Source organism: Diabrotica virgifera, chromosome 7 (genome assembly GCF_917563875.1).
Source record: "Diabrotica virgifera virgifera chromosome 7, PGI_DIABVI_V3a".
NCBI classification, from domain to species: domain Eukaryota; kingdom Metazoa; phylum Arthropoda; class Insecta; order Coleoptera; family Chrysomelidae; genus Diabrotica; species Diabrotica virgifera.
Window position 1 is genome coordinate 4,827,845 of NC_065449.1, and position 23,083 is coordinate 4,850,927.

Consider the following 23,083-nt stretch of genomic DNA (forward strand, 5'->3'; position numbering starts at 1 on the left):
GACCATAGTATTATGCAACTGCTGCATTTTCGTGTTGCAAAGAAATTGAGAATGTTTATACATTTTTAATTCATTTACTCTTTTGTTTGAGTATTAAAGAATCTTTCTTGTTGGAGCTTTTACCAGTTGGAGCTTGTTGTGCTACTTCGATTGATAACTTAGTTTGTTTTCGGTAGATGGCCCTAGTTCATCCGTGATATTTCTTTCTTTGCAATTCGGGAAGGCCCAAGCTGTGGTAAATGGTTAAGTCGGAGAGAAGAGGATGTGGGTTTACTGATGAGGGGAACAAGATCTCCGAAACCGGTATAGACTCTTCCTGCACTATCCGATTTAACCAGAGTATTATGCAGCTGCTGCATTTTCGTGTTGCAAAGAAATTGAGAATGTTTATATATTTATAAATCAATACTTTTTGAGTTATTAAAGATCAAAAATTTTATATTTTCGTAAAAAATGCATGTTTTAAAGCTGTTTTTCACGTATAACTCAAAAACTATAAGTTTTTACAAAAAAGTTATTATTACCAAAATTTAAGGTAATAAAAACTAAATACACTTCTCAGTTAAATAACTAAACTAATGTTAATTCAAAATGAGTTAGTGGTAATTGAATGTATATTTTTTTGACGAATACTAAAGAAATGTAACATAACCAAATTTTAGTGTTTTCTATATCAAATATTTTGCCTGTTTTACTATTTTTGTAGGGTAAAAAATAACCGAGATATAAACGTTTAAAGCTTAAATTTTGCTACGAGAACCATGTCATCGGTAAAATTTAACCTTTTATTTTTAAAAATTCAAGGAGTCTAAATGCCTGGTTGCACCAACAGATCTTAAGTTCCAGATTAGCTAAGCTCTACTTATAAATAGGGCCTCCTTAAGTATCACTTACGTTGCACCATAATTTTAGATTCTTACCTTATTATCAATTATATCTATTATTATATTATGGTATTCTTATTGTAATATATTATAATTATATTATATTAATTCTTATGATATTCTCGACTTAAGCTTAAGATCTGTTGGTGCAAACGGGCATAAAAGATTAAGTTAAATGTAGTTTAACAGCCCTCGTAATTAGCTTTCAAACGGTTTTTTGTTGTTGTTTATTTGGGTTTATATGACTGCGGACTAGCGTTACCAGGTGTCCCGATTTGCGCGGGACGTCCCGATTTTCAGGGGCCTGGGGACGCGTACCGATTTGTACCTGATCGGGACACTAAATGTCCCGATTTTCACCCACGAAAACCAATTTCAGGAGGACTTGCAGGGAATTTTATAACTATGTTATAAAAACAAGGCACTAAAAAAAATATAATTTTAATAAAAAATAAATAATTTACTTAATCTACGACTTTTTTGTAATTTCGTGTGATTATTATTATTATGTAGGATTAAATACAGATTATAGAAACACCTTGTAGTCCAGTAAATAAACGGTAAATACGGCGATACCGTGTAATTTTCAGGATCAACTCCGAGTTGCATGAAAATTTGGACGGCTTGTACCGTTGGTTGCTTTTATTCGGGAGGTGACAGTCACCCCTAGTTGAGGTGAAAAACCGCGCGTTTAAAATAAGTCAGGAGATGAATAAATTGACTAATTCTAAACAATTTTAGTTCTATAGAATTTTAATTTAGTTAATACTTTTCGAGTTATTTATGATTGAAAATGTTTATTTTTCGACAAAAAAAATCATGTTTTCAGGCGATTTTCACAAATAACTCAAAAGTAAGTATTTGATCGAAAAAAATATTGTTAGCAAAAATGTAGCATAATATAAAAAAATGAAAAAAATTGTGAACTCGTAAGTCTATAGACCCAACAAAAGCAAATTTGTAGCTCATGAAAAATACGTTCTTATTAGTCAAATTCCAAATCAAATATTTCAACGTGAAATAACCAAGAAATGAAGCCCTTTTCGGGAAAAACCAATTAAAACTTTTTTATTAAAGCTTTATTTTTATGTTTTAAGTTTCTAGCATCAAAACTAAGCGAATTATGCTCAAAATCAAGTTTTGAGCTTCCTTTTTTGATTCCAAGACTCCTTTTTTTTTTGGTAAAAAATCGTGAAAATTCCCCCCTACTTAGCCCTCCAAATGAAATTAATCGTTACCACTTTACAAACAATTTACTTTACTTATGTATTTTTTATATGATTGAAAGGGCCTGAACGAGTCTTTCTGTAAGACAAAAACCAATTTTTGTCGAAAAACAAACTGAATCTATCATATTTATAAAACCAAACCTACCTACTTTTTACTCCTTGAGATTTTTAGTATCCCTTTTTGAAAAAAGGCCATTTTCCAATATTTTAGGAAAAATTTTTTTTGCTATAAAATCAAATTTTTTCTAAGCACTCCCAAAGGGTAAAAAACAATACATACACATTGTATAAAGTAAATGGTAAAGCGGCAACGATTAATTTTATTTACGCTGCTAAATAGGGGGAGATTTTTACGATTTTTTTTTACCAAAAAAAGGGCCAACTTTATTTTGAGCGTAACTGGCTTAGTTTTAATGTTGGAGACTTTTATATAAAACAGAATTACAGATTTTTTTAAACTAAAAAATTTTAATAGGCCGAAAATTGCTTAATTTTTTGGTTGTTTCAAGTTGAAAAAATCGATTTGGAATTTGACGAATAAGAACGTATTTTTGATGAGCTACAACTTTGCTTTTACTGGTTTTATAGACTTTTTGAACATAACTATTTTTTTTTGCTTTTTTAAAAGCTGCTTTTGCTAAGAATATTTTTTTCGATAAAATTAAGTACATACTCGAAAAGTATTGACTTAGTTTAAAAACTATATACAACAAAAGTTTTTTAGAGTTAGTCAGTTGATCCATTTTGGGACTTACTTTAAACGCGCGTTTTTTACCCCCGAGAAGGGGTAACTGTAACCCCCAAGTAAAAGCAACCAACGGTACAAGTTCAACTTTGAAGTAGACAGTAAGTAGAACTTAAAACCAGATTTTCATGCAATTCGGAGTTGACTCCGAAAATTACACTCCAAAGCGGTTATTTACTGGGCTATTGTTGTTTATTTGTCCCGATCTACAACCGTAAATCCCGATTTGTTTTTGCTTATGTACCGATTAAAAACAAATCGGACCTGGCAACACTACTGCGGACACTAAATCCATTTGCCAATTTTACTATTTTTTATTTTATTAGTAATTTTTTCGTATCTTATCCTAAAACTAATACTAATATTAATCTCTAATAAATAATTCTACTAATAAATAATTATTTTTGTATTTTTTTAATAATTTTTTATTTTATATTTTTTTTATTTATTTTTTCTAAATGATGTTCTCAGAGTTCCACAGCAAAAACTGCAACATTCTTCTTTTCTTCTTTATCCCTCTACTTAATTCGAAAGCTTTTTACTATGGACTCTCCAAGTTCGTCATTTTAAGTGAACCTGATATCTTAAAAACTGACAGAGTTATTAAAAAAAACAATAACATTTTGTGGAAAAATGTTTTAAGTTAATTTTTAAAAATGTTTGGAGCATAAATTGGAATGCTATGAACTTGTTTGGGGGCTCGTTTTGAAGCGTTTTACCTGTCTGCTCATATGGGGTCAAGGAAAGACTATCTACTAAGATACTGGGGGGTCGAAATGGGGCTAGTAGAAGGAACAGACACGCAAACCTTCATGCGAACGACAGCTCATTTTTTGTGCGGTGGCGGGTCGTAGATTCGTTGGGAGGGGTAGGAGGGTTTAAAGAAGACTAACTACATAACCAAATAAGCAAAGGATACTTACACAGACTTGAGGACTTTCCTACTATTTAAACAAATTGGGACGCCGTTTGAAAAATCCTCAAATTCTCATATCGAGTACTTACTGGAAACCAACTGGGGGACATTCATCGTAGATTCCTCGTTGGGGTTATACTGGGCTATCTATTATCATCATATGGCTTTTATGCCATATCATTTTCTTCCATTCTAAAACTTAATTTGCTTGTATTAGTTATCTGGTTAATAATTTTTTTAAAGAAAGAGGTTACATAAATAAAAATGTGTACATTTTATAATGTTTATTTAGACCTTACTCCGAGAATAAACATATTCTCAAACAAGAAATGAATAATAAAAACAAATACATGGTTTTACAATTCTTAACCTTATTTATTTTTAGCAGTGTACCAAAACAAAAATTTGACTTATGGCTGTCAAAAGTCACTGCCATTAAATTTACTTTACATAAAACTTTCCAAGAATCCATGTTGAAAACAAATTATTTAAATATGTAAAACTTTTACCAAATTAATATCCACTTGTGAATTATTTAAAATAAGCATTATCCATACCTTAAAACAAAAATCCATGTCACACGTTCAAACACTTATCCAAAATTTTCCATTCTAAGCGGGGCTGGGAGGGGAGACATTCAATTTTGAACCACAGGACACTGGATAAAATTGATACCAAATCAAATATAATCGGGATACTTCAATACAGGAATGTTACCATAACATCATAAAAACAGGAAACCAGGAAACCACGCATTTCTTTTTTACCGCCGGCAAACCAAACTGCATAACAATAAGTGTTTCACAAGAATATATCCATGTAAAATGTTGTGAAACTATTGTAATAATATACCTTGACATTTACTGGACAAACTGCCAGTCCTTCACTTCTTTTACCATAAAAAGAAAACCATTTTAAAGCCGGCAAAGTGCGTTTCTTTGTGAGTCTGTTGAGTTCTACACAAAAAGATGCTTATACTTCAAACATCCTTTCAGAACTACTGTACTTTTAGAACTGCCTTGCATCGTCACGTCTCTCTCGCGTTCAACGGATGCATTTCTTCTCGATGTTTCGACCAAAACTATTGACCAATCGTCAACTACAACTCAAGGATCTTTCAAAATTCAGACCAATAATATCATAGGGTTTTTGGCGCTCAAAACTTAAGGGAAATATACTGGGATTTTTCAACGGATCCTTCCAGAACAATAAATGTTTATACAAGTAAATAGGAAATTTCCTATGATTTTACTATGTTGCGAAACAAACAGTATTACTCATAAGCAGGGACGGCTTAGAATTTTTAATGATATATTAACTCACAAAATATATTAGAAAAATAAATATTTTTCTTGGGATAGGATTAAAATTAATGGATATTTTTTATAAAACATTGTAGTAGAAATCCATCTGCTACAGTTTGATAGATATTTCTTAGTACTTTGACAAATGTTTAATAAGATTTTATTATTAAATGCATCGTTTTCCCGTTATTTAAGCTTTAATACATAGATTTGGGTACTCGCCTAAAAAAATATACATTCAATTACCAATTTACAAATTATTGGGTTAACAGCTGAAATGAAAGACTCAGTGTACTCTTTTCTACGATTCCAATATTTCGTTAACAGTCGTTAACATCATCAGGGACGCTGAAATAATATTAAAGGTATAATAGTGAAACTGGGTATTAAAAAATAACTCACCAGTGTGAGATTTTAGTCAACAATGTTATAAATGTGTAAAAAAGCGGCATTAACAAAAAGAATTGCAGTGAATGTTATTAAAAATTAAAAATATAACAAATACAAAAGATAAAAAATGGAACTATAATATAAATAACTATGCTAAAATATGTTAACCCAATAATTTGTAAATTGATAATTACTAATCAGCTGTGATCATTTCTAGTTTATTTCATTCAATTACCTATAACTCAATCAGAATTAACACTTTATCTGAATATAACACTTTATCTGAATATCCACCGATAATCCAAAACAGTCTCAAATTCGTGAAATATACTTTACAGTCGGAAAAATGAAAGAATACCCATGAACGAACATATAAAACACGCTGTATTTTCCTGTCACCGTGTCACAAAGAAAATCGTCCAGTGCAAGTACATGTAACAATTATTATTACATGTACTTGCGCTGGCGAATTTTTTGTGTGACACGGTGACAGGAAAATACAGCGTGTTTTATATGTTCGTTCATGGGTATTTTTTCATTTTTCCTACTGTATTAACTTTGAAAATAACATTTTTTTACATATAACACTGTACATCCACAGAATACTTCTTATTTTTATCGTTGCTTGTACCTAATAATCTAAACTTTCTCTATCTTGATATAGGCTCGCGCAAAACTTCCCAAAAAGCGGCGACGAGTTCTTCCCGTAGAGCCAACGAGGGGGCCTCGTTTACCGGGCCAGCCTGGAGTTCCCCCAGCCACAGGCCCCATGGGCCCCTCGGCGGTGGAGCAAAATCGCCGCATGAATGCCATTAAATCAAATAATCCCAAAGATATGCTGATGTCGTCGCCGGTTCCCAAAATGGGTAAGTTTTAACAAGTATTTTGGGGTTTCATCGGGGTCACAATAAAAGATTAGATCAAATCGAAACAATCCGTTTCCCTGTATAATATTCAAATTTACTTGTCCCTTCCGTCGTTAGAAGTGTGTTAAATGTATGTAATGGTGTGTGTGTATGTTTTATTTCAATTTTATTAAATGAAATTATTTAATAAAATTATTAAATGGCTGTTAGAACCTTTGAATAATTGCCTAACTCAATTTTATCTATTAACATGCATATTACATGTGGGTCAGTATATCTTCACGTGTTATTAGGCTATTAATTATATTAAAAATAAGAGGGCTAAAAGGAACTACAACGTTAACGGGATTTAATTATTTCACATTGTTAATGGACCCCTAAATTAGGGGGGGGACTTAAATGAGGACCACCTCATTTAAATAGGTGCATAATAGGTGCGTTCTATGCACTTTTGGTACAAACACGTCTACAGAAAAATTGTTCCAGGTTAAATTTACTATCGAAATATCATATATCAAAGTCGAAAATATTTTTTTTACCAAAAGATATTCAAAAGACAAGTAAGAAAAAAACACGAAGGAAAGCAATTGTGTTTTTGCCCCATAACTTTTTCCACAGGGATAGAGGTATAAGCATTGCTTCAGCGAAAAATAACTTTCCTCCTTCTTTTTTACAAAAACGTTTGGTAGAAGTCACTTGAATTTACAGTTTCCAGAATAAGATTTTTTAAAGTTCGCCGCTCACAGCATTTTTGGGACATTTTTCCTATTATTTCGTAAACATTGTTCTGTAACTGTTTTCTACGCATTTCTAGATATATGCAATGGTATATTTAGTAGAAAGATTAGAAGTCAATTACCTTTAAACTGGTCTATTGTATAAGGTTGTACAACATTTTTTAAGCAAATTATGCTTTTTCAAGATTTTATACTTTTAATGATTTTTGATATTTTTTATGATTATTTTTAAAACTCCGTATTATTTTTTCTTGTACATTTAAGTATTACACATTGTGGAATAAAAAAAGCTTATTTTTTTTACTTTAAAATGGTGTATTGCAAAAAAATGCAAGGACTATTTTTAAACAAGGTATCCGTAGAATATCCAATGGTATCCGTAACTTGACAAAAAATTTTAAATTTTTTATATTTTTCAATGAGAAGATTATAATTGCATATTATAACATAATTGTTAATTCCAAATAACTTTTCTTAATAACACTTTTCGATATTGTGAAATATAAAGGTACTTTACTCTTGAGGGAAATTCATATTTTTTAACATACCTCGTACACTATTGATGAAACTTTTTATCTGATGATTCAATCTTAGGTTTTAGACTATGCAGAGCATTTTATTAAGAATAATTTTTTTTCATAAGGTAATAATAAAAATGTTTTCCATATGGTTCTTGTGAAACTTAGTGCGACCTATTGCATGTGTATATGTCACATTTTGAAAAACCATATCTTCTTTAAACGTAGCCCTAGAATTTTTTACAATACACCATTTTAAAGTAAATAAAATAAGCTTTATTTTTTATTAGACAATATAAAATATATAGGTACCTAAATATACAATAAAAAAAGTTATAATGAGAAATTTAAAAATAATCGTAAAATATATCAAAAATCATTAAAAGTATAAAAATTTGAAAAACCATATCTTGCTTAAAAATAGTCATACAGCCTTCTACAGTAGACCATTTTAAAGGTAATTGACCTTTCTTTCTATTAAATGTAGCATTGTGTATAGCTAAAACTGCGTAGAAAAAAGTTACAGAACAATGTTTGCGAAGTAACAAGGAAAATGGCCCAAAATCGCTGTGAGTGGCGAACTTTGAAAAATCATATTTTGGAAAGTATAAATCGTAGAGACTTTTTCCAAACGCCATTTTAAGGAAAAAGAATGGTAGTTTTTTTTCTGTGAAGCATTACCTATACTTATATCCCCGTGGAAAAAAGGTATGGGGCAAAAAACAAAATTGCTATCTTTCGTGTTTTTTTCTTGCTTTTCTTTTGAATATATTTTTGTAAAAAAAAATATTTTTTACTTAAAAATGTAATATTTGGATATCAAATTTAACCTGCAAACAATTTTCCTGTGGACGTGTATGTACCAAAAGTGCATAGAACTAACCCTAATTCGCAATGTACCTAGGGACTAATTCACCCCTTTCTCAAAAACGCACCCCTTTAAATGGTAGCACTCCGCGGTTTTTTCATATCTAGAGGTCCATTGACTATATAGAATAATAAAATCCCGTTAACGTTGTAGTTCCTTTCTAAAATACATAGTCAATGGCCTATATATCAGAATTGTCCGACGACGTTGGCAATCAACGAAACCAAAAAACTTGTTTTCTTCCTACACTTCTACAGCCATCTATTTTGCCTTTAAGAACCAGTACCTAGTTGTACCATTTTATATCAATGGTATTTAAGACTTCCCTTTCGTTATTCATCTTTCTCAGAACCTCTTTGTTTGTGACGTGTTCTGTCCATGACATTTTCAGAATTCTTCTGTACACCCACAGCTCGAATGATTCCAGTTTTTTCATTGATGCAGCCTTCAATGCCAAGCTTACATTTCATAAAACAAAGTCGATAAAACGTAGCACCAAGCCAACCTAACTCTTAGCTCCAACTTCAAATCTCTTGTGCAGAGCACTTTTCTTATTTTGTTAAAATTTGCTCTAGCCTTTTCTATTCTAATTTTGATTTTCTGTAAGTAATCTCAGTTGATCAATGTTCCAAGGTATGCAAATTGGTCGACTCGTTCGATATTGGATCCGTTTATGAAGAGATTCTGTTATTTCTTTAAGTTTTCCATATTCTCCTAAACTTTGTCTTCTTCACGTTCATTGTTAGATCGGATTCTTGTCCAAACTCCGCTATTCTGGTCACCAACCCCTGAAGACCCCAATATTTTCAGCTAAGATGACAGTCTCATCCGCATATATATAAATATTGTTCTATTTTAGTGTTTTTCAAGATCCAACTCAGTTTTCCAAATCCTGCCCACGCTACCCTTATTCTTCTAGTAATTTCGGCAGTTTGATTTTCTTTGTTAACTTTCATTATCTGTCCCAGGTAGATGTATTCGCTTACTGTTTCTAACTCTATACGTTATTTTTGTAATGTTCGTTGTATTCGTCATTACTTTTGTTTTTTCCAAGTTCATCTTAAGACCTACTTTTTCCGAAGCTTGAAATTAACATTTATTCCTTTATCTACCCAGTTAATGTCTTTGAATACGTTTTCAAGTCCCAGTGTGAACAGCTTTGGTGAAATAACGTCTCCCTGGCGAACTCCTCTGTTAATTGGTATAGCTTTGGTTTTCTCATCTATTTGTATTTTCATTGTAGCTTTCTTATAAATATTATGTATGAGCTTTCTGTATCGAGAATCTATTCTGCAGTTGTTCATAGCTCTCTCTATTGCCCAAAGTTCTATGCCTTTTCATAGTCGACGAAGCCAATGTATAAGTTCAAGTGATATTCATTGGCTTTCTCTATTAGCGTTCTGATTGTAAGAAGATGATCCGCTGTACTGTAACCCTTTCGGAATCCCGCCTGCTCTACCGGTTGATAGCTATCAAGCTTCGACGATAGCCTATTAGATATTACTCTCATAAACAGTTTGTACATTTGGGACAACAGGGAAATTGGCCAATAGTTCTTCAGATCTCCCCTGTCTCCTTTTTTGAAGAGAATTATTGTCAAGCTTTCTTTCCAATCATCTGGGACTTCTCCTTTGTGAAGGCATTCGTTGAAAAGATTTTTCAATTATTCGAGAATAATTTCACTCCCCTCCTTTTTCGGCAAGTATTCCATCTGGGCCCGGAGCCTTATTGTTCTTTAGTTGTGCCATAGCTTGTTTTATTTCGAAGGATTCTATATTAGGGAGTACTTCTGAGTTGACATTTATTATCTCGTTCTTAAGATTTTCCTTTGCAGTGTTATCTGGGTCTTTGTTTGAGGAATATAAATCACGGTAAAAAGTGAGAAGATATACAAACATTTTACCGTGATTTATATTGCTTATACTATAAATTCTTAATTCTTAATTTTTAACAATAGGTGGTAAAACAAAGGTAACTGGTAACTATATACAAAATTGTAATTAATTTTTTTCAGAGCAAAGCCGGCGTCTCTCCAATTTCAGATCAAATGGTACCAAAAGTAATGAACCGGTTGAATAGTACGAGGGGTATATAACAAAATGAATTTTTATTGTGATTAAAAATTGAACATAAACCATTTACTTGCTCGAATTGTTTCATAATCAAATACAAACCACAAAAATTTACACAAATATATTATTTCGTTATAATTGCTATACTAGCCGGTGCATTTTGATTCAGGTCAGTCTTCTTACAAGTCTCTCTGATGATGGGTAGACTCTGAAACACGTGGAAGGGACTGGTCTTTGTCTGCTTGTGCCACTCATATCGGAGATTGGAAATCATCAAGGCTACCCTGGCCTTGTTTACAGCTGACATAAATACCTAGTTCGTTAGTGGTGCAGCTAAACCACTCTCTCAAATTCCGCAGTCATGACATTCTTCTACGGCCTGGATTCCGTTTTCCTTCTATTTTTCCTTGCATTACATTTTGAAGTAATGCGTATTTATGTCCTCTCACCAGGTGGCCCAAATATTCTAGTTTTCTTCGTTCTATCGTTAACAAAATTTTTGGGTCTTTATCTATCCTTCGTATTGCTTCAAAGTTTATGACTCTTTCAACCCAACTTATTTTCAGCATCTCGTAGCACCACATCTCGAAACTTTCAATATTTTTTATGTTGTTCTATTTGAGAGTCCAAGCCTCTACACTGTATAATAGCGTGCTAAATACGTAGCCTCTTAGCATTCTAAATAGTAGAAGGATGCTTATATCTCTGTTGCAGAATAATTTCCTCATCTTTATGAAGGCAATTTCGATACGTCTTTTTATTTCATTGTTTTGGTCTCCAGTTTCGTTTATTAAAGTTCCCAAGTATTTGTAACTTGATACTTTTTCAATTTGATAGCCGTTTATATGTGATGGTTGCGTCATGTTTCAACTGAAGACCATGTACTTGGTTTTTTTATATTGATATTATGCCATAATTGTTGCAAGCAATATTTATGCTTGTAAGTAATCGTTGTAATTCATCTACTGTTTTTGCAACTAGTACAGTGTCGTCCGCGTATCGAATATTATTTACAACCTCTCCATTGATTACGATTCCTTCGTTTGCCCCCAAAAGAGCTTCCTGACAGATGCTTTCACTATATACATTAAATAGCAGTGGTGACAAAATGCATCCCTGTTGTACTTCTCTACGTATTTCTATTGCTTGTACTCTCTCATTTTCTATTTTGATGTCAGCTTTCTGATTCCAATATAGATTGAGAATCATTCGCAGATCTTTATTATCTATGTCCTTTTTTTCAAGAATGTCTCTTAGCTTATCATAGCGTACTCTTTCAAACGATTTTTCAAAATCCATGAAACACGCATGTACTTCTTGATAGTGGGAGTGGTAAGAGACTAGAATTGAATCGAAATGCAACCGTCTATACATACTTACTTTTACTTTACAAGTAAATGAAATCTTACATATTGAGCAATAATAAATGGTTTATTTTCAAATTTGTGTTGGCCACAAGAAAGCATGTACCCGTATTTTCCTTTCTAAGTGTCTTTGAATAAATTGATAAAAGATCAATAAAAATGCATGAGTGTCACCGTACTTTCCTGTTATTTTGAATTAGGACCAAGTAGATTAAATATATGAATATTAAAGTTTAGAGAAATAGTGGTAGATTATAGAATAAATATTCATTTATATTTTATGTATTAAAATATACAAACATCAGTTTTAAAATCGTATTTCTTTAAATAAATAGTTATAACTGAACATATTTAACTGAAACCCTCAAGGTCACTTGCACTGGATCAAATAAGATGGGCTGATGACATTAACAAGATTGGAGGACACAACTGGAAGTAAGTGGCGCAAAATATAACACACAGGATTGAATTAGAGGAGGCCTATGTACAAAGCTGGATTACTTAACCTATTCGCTGCCGATAACGCGCCAGCGCATGATATGGTTACTTGCCATACTTGACTTGGTCAGGTGCCGTTCAACAAAATGGCTCCTAGATAAGTTCCATCCTCTTAGATAGGCAGCGAATGGGTTAAGGCTGAAGAAAAACAAGAAAAAAGGTTGTAGAGCGCCAAACTCTGGGAAAGAACTCAAGGAAACAAATCAAAAATTAAGTCCATGAAAATGAACTACATATTTTACACGATGTTGCCGATTCACTAGACTTAATAGGGTTAGGAACGAAGATATTAGTATAGAAATGGAGATTGATCTAGACATAATAGACACAATTGAAGCCAAAATACTTAAGTGTTATGGACACCTGCAGACAATGCCTGAAAATAGATGGTCAAAATAGATAGAAACATGGACTCCGCCCACCAGAAGAAAACGAAGTAAACCAAGACTGTTCTGGAGAGATGTCGAAGATGCAATGACTGCCACGGGTTTAAAAACTTAAGAGCTTTGACAGAAAACTCTGGAAATTCGGCTGGAAAACGCTGTAATAGACGCAAAAAAAAGAAAAGGAGTAAAAAAAATCTAAGCCGTTTATCGATTTTATTTTATTTTAATGACAAAAACAATAGATTGTCATATTAGTCAAATTTCTACTTAAAACATACTGATTTCAAAAAAGCGTTAACATAATATCATTCTATATATCATATCGCCCCTATAGATGAATTGTAATATGGTTTTGTATTGGTAGGAAATTTAAATTTATTGTCCTGATTTTTTGATATTTTGCGTTCAATTGGAAGTCGTCTGAAGCTATAACTCAGGATTATTTATAGCTTTAATTAACGATGTAGCCGCTATATCATTTCAGTAATAATTGTTATTTATTTGTCCGACCTCAATTTTGACCTTTTGAGGAATTAAATTGAAAATTTTTTTGCTCAATTAGAAATCCAATGAAATCAATTAATTTGTGGTCATCTGATTGAATACAACCAATAAAACCAACATTATACTGAAAACAGATCCCATGGGCTGTTTTCACTCAATCATGTAGCTATGGATATCTACATTTCGTTTCATTTCGATTTTGACATTTCAAATATTCAATATTTCAAAATGTCACGATTTGGTTGTAATACTGATGAGAATATTAATGAAATTATCGAATCAAATATACCAAAGAATACTGTTTACAGTAAAAAATTTTCTATCCGAATAACCCTCGAACATTGATAAATGCTCAAAAATTTTTTAACAACTTTCTCAAGCTTGTTGCTTACAGGCAACAGACCTCCGTCTACGGCGTCGGTCTGTTTCCAAGCAACAAGCTTTCGAAATCTGTTATAAAATTTTTTCGAACAATTATCAATGTCCTTGGGTTATTACTACTGAAAATTAAATAATTTTCTAAATAATTGTTACATTTTATATAGGAACCAATAAGAAAGATTTTATTAAAATATTTACAATTTAAATAGATTTATCCCCTCTGGGGCTCAGTGGTAAGATAACCTACCTTTTGAAACAAGGGTGGTGAGTTCGAATCCCAGCTGAGTACGATTTTTTTTATTATAAATTAATAAATAAAAATAATTTCTATCCTTGTAGGATCGGTACTCACCGGAGGGACCGCAGACGTTCGGATACAATTAGCGTGTCTTTGTAAAGACAAAGAAGTCGACTTTACCAAGTAACAAGACATTTACTCACTATAGACACTACACATTACACTAAAATATGATTGCGAAATCAACTGTACTATACCAATGGTCTTAGTTGTCGAGCCGTTTAAGCTAAATTAAATAAAAAATAAGTTTAGAATTAGGAGAAGAATATTTGGGTTTGTGATAAAGTAAATGAACGTGTTTTACAATTATAATTCAAGTGAAATCGCTTGAAAAATTGTAGACACGTATTGAATTTTCAAAAATATCTTTCATAGTATAGTTTAATTCGTCAACTTGGTGTTGTATTTTGAATGTTTAAGTGTTCTTTATAATGTATAAGAATATTCTACAATGGATCATGTCATATTAGCATTTCCTTATTTGTAAAAAAAATTACATACAAAGAATTTTGTTACATTCATACAGTTGAAGAAAAGAACTACGCTAAAATCACAATAAAGATGCACTAGAAATAAGCAAACCAAGACATGTTGAATGTTACGAGGACTACTCCCGAATCATGATTTACAAGGTTTAATTTTTTTTTGTAGACCAGGGCGCATATGTAAAAATATTAGTACATTTGGACGTTGAGAGGTTACTCATATTTTTTTGCATAAATTGCTTGAAAGTAACTAATATAATAATATTTGAGTTATCATCCCACTCAAATAGGTCCGGAACATTGTTTAAATAATCAAAATGTCAAGAAATGAAGGAAAAATTCGATTTTTTTCTTCGTTTTTTGATTATAACTTTGAAAGTATTCATTTCTGAGAAAAGTTGTAGTGACATAAAAGTTGCGCAATTAAATTTCCTACAGTATAGAATTCGTTAAGAATTTTAAAAATTGTCACCCTTGTTGCAAAATAGCAATAATTGCGAAAAAACGATAAAAAAAACAAGTATTCGCATTTTACGTTTTTCAACCATTTATGCTAAACTTAGGATTAAGTATTTTCTATGGGAAATAAGCCACAATTTTACTAAAAAATGAATTTATTAACGTTTCGAAGCCCAAATCGGGTTTCGTTGTCAAAATACAAAATACTATTAAAATAGACAAAAATGTTGTTGCTAAGTAAAAAAATTCTTCTAATAATTTATTTAATCTGACTCATTTATATTGGCAATTTAGACGTATATTATACATTTTAAAGTAGAAGACTTTAAAATGATATCGCCAATATTTATGAGTTGCGTTCCTGGGACGACTTTACTTCCTGGGAGATAGTTCATTCGATTACATGAAATCAATCCCAACTCAAGAATATCCGTCGCAAAAAAATCATAGCATGTGATCTGTCTTTAAAAAGACAACCAAATGCAACGATGACAGTAGAATTCTTGCGTTAGAGATTCCATTGTAAATCACGAGGGAAAACCAGGAAAAAAACGTCGTGATACTATCCCGACATCGTAAGTATTTGGTCTTACATTTAATTTACCTTCAAAAAACTAATACCAAATTCTGACTTTAATATGTTTGAATTATAAATAATATTAATAATATATAGATATACAATAAGTAATACTAAAATATAAAATTTGTACTAACTCGATATGTTATTGACTTACTAATCGTGGTATTTTCTTTCTATTGACTTCCTCCTTTAATATGGGTAACCACATCCTACTGCATTCTACCGAGGAATTTGCGACACAATTGGTTTCATTTAGCATAATTAGAGCCGCTTCTTTGATTTTTCTCTTTTTACTATCTGTTTCTTTCAGAACTATACTTGAATCTCTCCACTGAACTCTATGTTCATTATCCCATGCATGTTGACATATTTGAGATCTATCAAATTCTCTATTTTTAATATAAGACTGATGTTCACTTATTCTAACGTTTAATGGTCTTGATGTTTCACCTAAATAAAATTGTTCACATTCACAAGGTATTTTATAAATGCAATTCTTTGTTCTTTCTTGTTCATTGTTAGGTTTAGTTTTAGATAGAATAGATCTCAATGTGTTTGTTGTTTTGAATGTTGTTGAAATGTTGAACTTATTTCCTATTGTTTTAAGTTTCTCGGATATATATTGTATTGTTATTTTCCTCGTATTATTTCTTGTGAATGTTGTAGGAGTAGTTCTGTTCCATTCGATCCAATCTTGTCAATTCCTTATTTATAAACGATAAAGGATAATCATTTTTTAATAAAACAGATGTTAACAATTGTTTTTCTTCTAAAAATGAATTTTCGTTAGAACAAGTAATTTTGGCTCTATCATATAAGGATTTAATGATTCCCCTTTTTAAGTTGATGTTGTGATTTGATTTGTGATTGAGATATCTGTTGGTGTGTGTTGGTTTTCTATATACTTGAGTCTCATATCCAGTATCCTTCTTTGAGCCTAAAACATCGAGGAAAGGCAAAGTGTTATTGTATTCCTTTTCCATTGTAAATTTTATTGTCTCTTCTTGATCGTTTATAATATTCAGGAATGTATCCAACAATTCTGATCTATGAGGCCATATCGAAAACAAATCATCTACATATCTCCACCATACTGTGGGTTTTAAATTTTGTTTAGAAATGATATTAGTTTCGAAATCCTCCATAAATATATTAGCCAATAATGGAGATAAAGGAGAGCCCATTTCCCATAGAAAATACTTAATTATAAAAATGCCACAAGGAAATAGCTTCAGAACAACACTAAACTTAGGACCTTCATATGTTACCAAGAAAAACTTAATGACATAAGAAAATAATACTGTGAATTTCATTAAGATAGGTTGAATAGATTTTGAAATAGTATATTGTGCAACAAGTGCAGAAAGGTACTAATTTCTCACGAGTTTGAAAAGTTGCGGTACGAGCGCAAGCGAGTGCCGCAATTCAAACGAGTGAGAAATTACCTTTCTGCACGTGTTTCACACTATACTTTTTCTACAAGCACAGTTTTTCCTAAAAATAAAAATCACAATTTCCAAACGACGATTATTTATAATAGGTACCTATGTGATAAATTTTAAACTGTATTTAATTAATACCTACTAATCAATTTAAATTCCTTATAATTAAATAAATTGCACAGAAATCAGTTAAAAAATTAATGCACTGCCTTAATTTGTTTAAATTTAAACAATTATTACACATTATTGACGTTATATTTTTATGCAGTCACGGATTTACACAAAACCTACTTCATTCGACGTCTCTTGCACAGGTTGCTAAATCCTTATTGGTTATTTGATAATTATAAAATGTTTAATAAGAATAAAATTGTAAAATAAAACAGTTGTAACATCCATAATTTAGTTTCTATGCTATAGTTAAATATAATAATTGTCTTATAGGTTATATATTTGTCTAAAGTTTAACCACGGATGTAAACAGAATATAACGTTACTCAGAATGCGGTAGTCCACGGATGTAAACAGAATATAACGTTACTCAGAATGAGGTAGTCAACTGTGCAGAAAAGAACTTTGCGGCACAGAAACGTCACTTTGCGGCACAGAAACGTCACTTTTCTGCACACTAATGTCAAATATCTTATATTGTGAGAAAATATCAAGTTTGCTAACATAAAACCGTGCAGAAAAGTGCACTTTGAATAGTGGTTGTAGAAAAAATAAATTTTGCAATCCAGCTTTCGCAAAAAAAATTAATTTTTTCAAAATCTTGCAGGACTGAATATAAAGCAGGCAGCAAGTTTAATTTTTTTTTACATATAGAAAAATACCGTAGCTTTCATTTGCAATATGCAAAACTAAAATCGGTTAACCACTACGGCGTCAGGAATTTTATTAAAATACACATTTTTTTGTGCTACGCGCAGGACAGCGGATAGTTTGCTCTGATTGGGCATTCCAATGACCTTTGATAATGACTGACAAATTTTAATTTTTAGTACATTTCGATATAAATAAATAAATGTGTTTATTGCAAAATAAAAACACATGCTCTGTCCTTTGAAATAACACTTTTTTGGCAAAAACTTTCTTTGTTCATATATTTTAAGTTAGAGAATAAAAGTTTATTATTTTTAAACATATGCAACTGTTTAAACAATATTTCACAAACAATAATCAAATTAGTTTGATTTTTATGGAATTAAAATATTAAAATACAACAAAATGTAGTGTAAGAAAATAATATATTAGATAAAGATTGGAAGAAATTTTTGGTGGAAATCAACTTGTGTGAATCGAACACCGCTGTCCTGCGCGTAGCACCAAAAATTAATGTTTATTTAAAAAATTCCTGACGCCGCCGTGATAGTTAATGGATTTTAATTTTACAAATTGAAAATGTAAGGTACGGTATTTTTCTATACGCAAAAAAATTCAACTTGCTATCTGCTTTATTTTCAGTCCTGCAACATTTTGAAAAAATTAATTTTTTTGCGAAAGCTGAATTGCAAAATTTATTTTGCAAAATCTATTGCACCGATATTAATGAAATTTACAGTATTATTTAACTATATTATATAGTTTTTCTGGGTAAAACATGAAGGTCCTAAGTGTAGCATAAATGGTTGTAAAACGTAAAATGCAAATACTTGTTTTTTTATGGTTTTCTCGCAATTATTGCTATTTTCCAACAATGGTGACAATTTTTAAAATTTGTAACCAACCCTATATTGTAGGAAATTTAATTACGCAACTTTTATATCAGCACAACTGTTTTCGAAAGTGAATACTTTGAAAGTTATAATCAAAAAACCAAGAAAATTGAATTCTTCCTTCATTTTTTGATAATTTGATTATTTAAACAATCTTCCGGACATTTTGGAGTGGAAGGATAACCTAATTATTATTATAGGAGTTAATTCCAAAAAATTTCTGCAAAAAATATGAGTCACCTCTCAACGTCCATCTCAAAACAGATGCGTCCTGGACTATTGTTTATTCCTAGTGCATCGTTATTGTGATTATAGTATAGATAGTACGGTTCTTCTGACTTGATAAATTTAGAAGAAAGATCACTACTTAGAATGAATAATTTGTAAAATAACTAATTAGTCCGTTCTTTAACGGTAAAATATTGCAAAACCTCTAAATTTTAAAGAACCGCTTGGATTGACATGAAATTTGGCATACACATAGCTAACAAGTCAAAGAAAAAAAGTGATATTGTGCCGATATGTGCTTTTGCCCTGGGGGTGGTTTTCACCCCCTCTTGGAGGTGAAAAAATATTCGTCCAAAGAAAATCAGGAAATGGGTAAACTGGCTAATTTTAAGTAACTTTTGTTCTATAGAGTTTTTTCACTAAGTCAATACTTTTCGAGTTATTTGGCAGTGAATATGTTCATTTTTTCAACAAAATAACCACGCTTTTAGACGGTTTTTCTCAAATAACTCAAATAGTAAGTATTTTGTCGAAAAAAAATTCTGAGCAGAAATATAGCTTATAAAAAATTTAAAAAGATGGTGTATATATCACGTCTCTATACCTAGTAGAAGCAGAGTTATAGCTAATGAAAAGTAGGTTCATATTCGTCAAATTCCAAATGGAATAATTTAACGTGAAATAACCAAAAATGAAGCACATTTCTGGGGACAACTCATTACAACTTATTGTAAGTTTTTAAAAAAAGCTTTATTTTTGTTTTATAAAAAAAATTTCTAGCATCAAAATTAAACAAGTTACGCTCAAAATAAAGTTAGTCCCTTTTGGTTTTGGTAAAAAAATCGAGTAAATCACCCCCTAATTAGTATCTTAAATGAACTTAATCGTTACGACTTCACAAGTTTCTTGACTCGTGTATATATTGTTTATATGATCTGTAAGTTTCATCAGTTCAAAGTCCTTATTATTGAAAGGGCTGTAGTTAAAAGGGGTTGAACGAGTCACTGATCACGAAAATATGCAAATTTAGAAATACCAAATCTTGATCAATTTTTGTCTAACAGAAAAACAAAAAAATACATGATATTTAGAAAAGAAAATCTGACTTTTTTTGTTTTTCGAGATTTTTGGTATCTCTAACAATTTTTAAGTTATTTTGAAAAAAATCATATTTTTCAAAATTTAAATTTTTAAAAATTTTATTTTGAAACCAAATTTTTTCAAAAATAAGCACTTTGAATTGATGAAACTTACAGATCATATAAAAACAACATAAGTAAAATAATTTGTGGAGCGGCAACGATTAGTTTCATTTAAGTTGCTAATTAGGGGGTGGTCTTCCCGATTTTTTTTTTGCAAAAACAAAAGGGACCAACTTTATTTTGAGTGTAACTTGCTTAAATTTAATGCTAGAAACTTTTTGTAAAAACATAAATAAAGCTTTTTAAACACTTTAAAAAAGTTATAATGGGTTTTCCCCAAAAAGTGCTTAATTTTTTGAATATTTCACGTCGAAATATTCTATTTGAAATTTGGTGAATATGAATCTATTTCTCATTGGCTATAACTCTAGTTCTCGATACGAGAACTCTGGTACGAGATCCAGAGACCTAACGCGTACACCATTTTTTTAATTTTTTTATAGGCTCTATTTTTGCTACGAACGTTTTTTTCGACAAAATACTTACTTTTTGAGTTATTTACGAAAAACCGTCTAAAAATGTGGTTATTTTGTTGAAAAATGAACATATTCACTCGAAAATAACTCGAAAAGTGTTGACTTGGCGAAAAAGCTCTATAGAACAAAAGTTACTTAAAATTAGTCAGTTTATCCATTTCCGGACTTATTTTGGACATATATTTTTTCACCCCCAAGAGGGGGTGAAAGTCACCCCCAGGGCAAAAGCACACATCGGCACAATATCACTTTTTTTTCTTTGACATGTAAGCTATGCGTATGCCAAATTTCATGTCAATCCAAGCGGTTCTTTAAAATTTAGAGCAAAACAAAAACCGTGAAATAATGGACTAAATATAGGATTATGTTTAAAATAACTTCATGTGATGTGTTTTTACTATGCGTTTACACTTTATCACACTTATCTTATTACACTTTTATCACACTTTCTCACATTTTATCCCACTTTATCACACTTATGCGTCACACTTCAGTAAAAACACATTGAAAGTTAGGTCCCTTGAGGTATCATTCAATAGCTAAAAAAATGTTAAATAATCTTTATATGATTTAGAAACTTTAGGTGCAAAATAGGAACTCAGAGACAAAAAAAAAGAAAAATATAATTTTGACTTTATTCCTTCTTCTTCTTTAACTACCGTGTTCATATTCAGGCGTTGGCCAAAACGTCTGCTCCACGAAATATTTCTTCTAGTGTGGAACCACACCACTGTCTAACATTACGCAGCTATGGAAGTTTCTTTTGAACAATCCATCTCTTTTCCTCCACTTTCCCTTGTATTACAAGGCGAAGTAGAGGGTATTTAATTTAGATCCTATAAGTATGTTATGACCGAAGTATTCTGTTTTTCTCCTCTTTATGATGCTTATCAGCAGACGTTCTCAATTCGTCATTTGAAGAAAATCTTCATTGGAAGTATGCGAAACCCACGATATCTTTAGGATCTGACGTTATCACCACAATTCGAATGACTCTAATTTGTTTATTTTAATTTTTGCGATTTTTAACGTCCACGTCTCGCAACCATACAATAGGATAAACTACACATTTCAGGACCTTCTTGCTTATATTCATCGACAGGTTTCTGTTACGTAAACCTGGTTTCTAGGTAATAACAGCCTTACGTGATATTCCGATCCTGGTTATTATCTCTTCATCAGAGTCACAATTTACATTTGACCAGCTGCTAAGGTAATTGAAATTGTTAATCCGTTTTATTTCTCCTCTTCATTAAGAGAAAGCAGATTTTGATCCATATTAATCTTTCCAACTGCCATCCTTCTTGTCTTTGAAATGTTGACTTAAGGCCTCCCCGATAACTTGCTTAACTGACTAGAATTACCAATGTCTGGAAATTTTCTGCAAAAATGACTGTATCGTCAGCATATCTGATATTGTTGACTACTTCTCCACCTAGGTTTACTCTCTCTTGTCTGTCATCCAAAGCCTCTCTAAATATTTCTTCAGAGTACAGATTCAAACGACTGGTTGCCAAAACACAACAGTGTGGTACTCCATGTTCGATGAGTACTTTTTCAGTACGACTCTCTCCAATTTGGATAGAGGCTACTTGATTGAATTATAACTACACTGCGCTTCAAAATTGACACATAATTTTAAAATTCTTATTTTGAGTTTTAATGAGAAAATTTTCGTTTGTTCTTTTCTGCATTATGGTTGTTTTAGAACATCTTAAATAAAAACTTTTCTTTTTTACAAAAAATGTATTGAAATTTACAATATAATATCATAAATCTAAACATCTAAACAAACAACTGATCTAAGCAAACTAACCCTATAAATAAATGATGGAATTGAAATTTTTAAAGTTCAACAAAGGACTAGTGTATAGTACCGAGTACTAGTATCGAATATTGCCTCTTCTGGCATTTATCACTGCTTGACAACGATCTCTCATACTGAGAATAACCGTTCTAATTTCTTCTTGATCATTTTGATTCCAAATTTCAACTAACCTCAAAAACAGTTCATCTAATGTGTGTGGTGCGTTAGGTAGTTGTCGTAGTCGTTTGCCTATGGCGTCCCAAATATGTTCTATTGGGTTGAGGTCAGGACTTCTCGCAGGCCAATCCATGGCAGGAATTTCAACCTCCTGACGATATTGCTGCAGAATTCTTGCCATGTGTGGCCTGGCATTATCTTGCATAAGCTTGAAATTATTTCCCATAAATGGTGCAAATGGCACGACATGCTCTTCTAAAATGTCTGTTATATACGTCTGCGATGCAAGCCGCCGGCGATCTATTCTAACTAATTCCGTACGATCCTCCAAATTAATTCCACGCCACACCATTACCGAGCCGTCACCATACCACAGTATATAGAGGTTCAACTTTAGAGGTCCCTCTTTATACTGTGACCATACAGTACAGTGTACAGTCCCTACGGTGCTACACTGTGCGTAGCGTTCCCCAGGCCTTCTGTACACTCTGTTTCTCCTGTCATCAGAAAAAAGACAGTACCTGGATTCATCGGTGGGGATATTCTTCTCCA

At 31.7% G+C, this 23,083-nt stretch overlaps 1 protein-coding gene across 1 annotated transcript in view; it reads left to right on the forward strand.

Annotated features, from left to right (window-relative positions):
• Positions 1–23,083, forward strand: part of LOC114338162 (potassium voltage-gated channel protein Shaw) — a 99,970-nt gene that overhangs the window by 74,906 nt on the left and 1,981 nt on the right. The window contains exon 6 of the mRNA XM_050656015.1: positions 6,133–6,334. Coding sequence (XP_050511972.1) covers positions 6,133–6,334 — 202 coding nt within the window. The remainder of the gene's footprint in view (positions 1–6,132; positions 6,335–23,083) is intronic.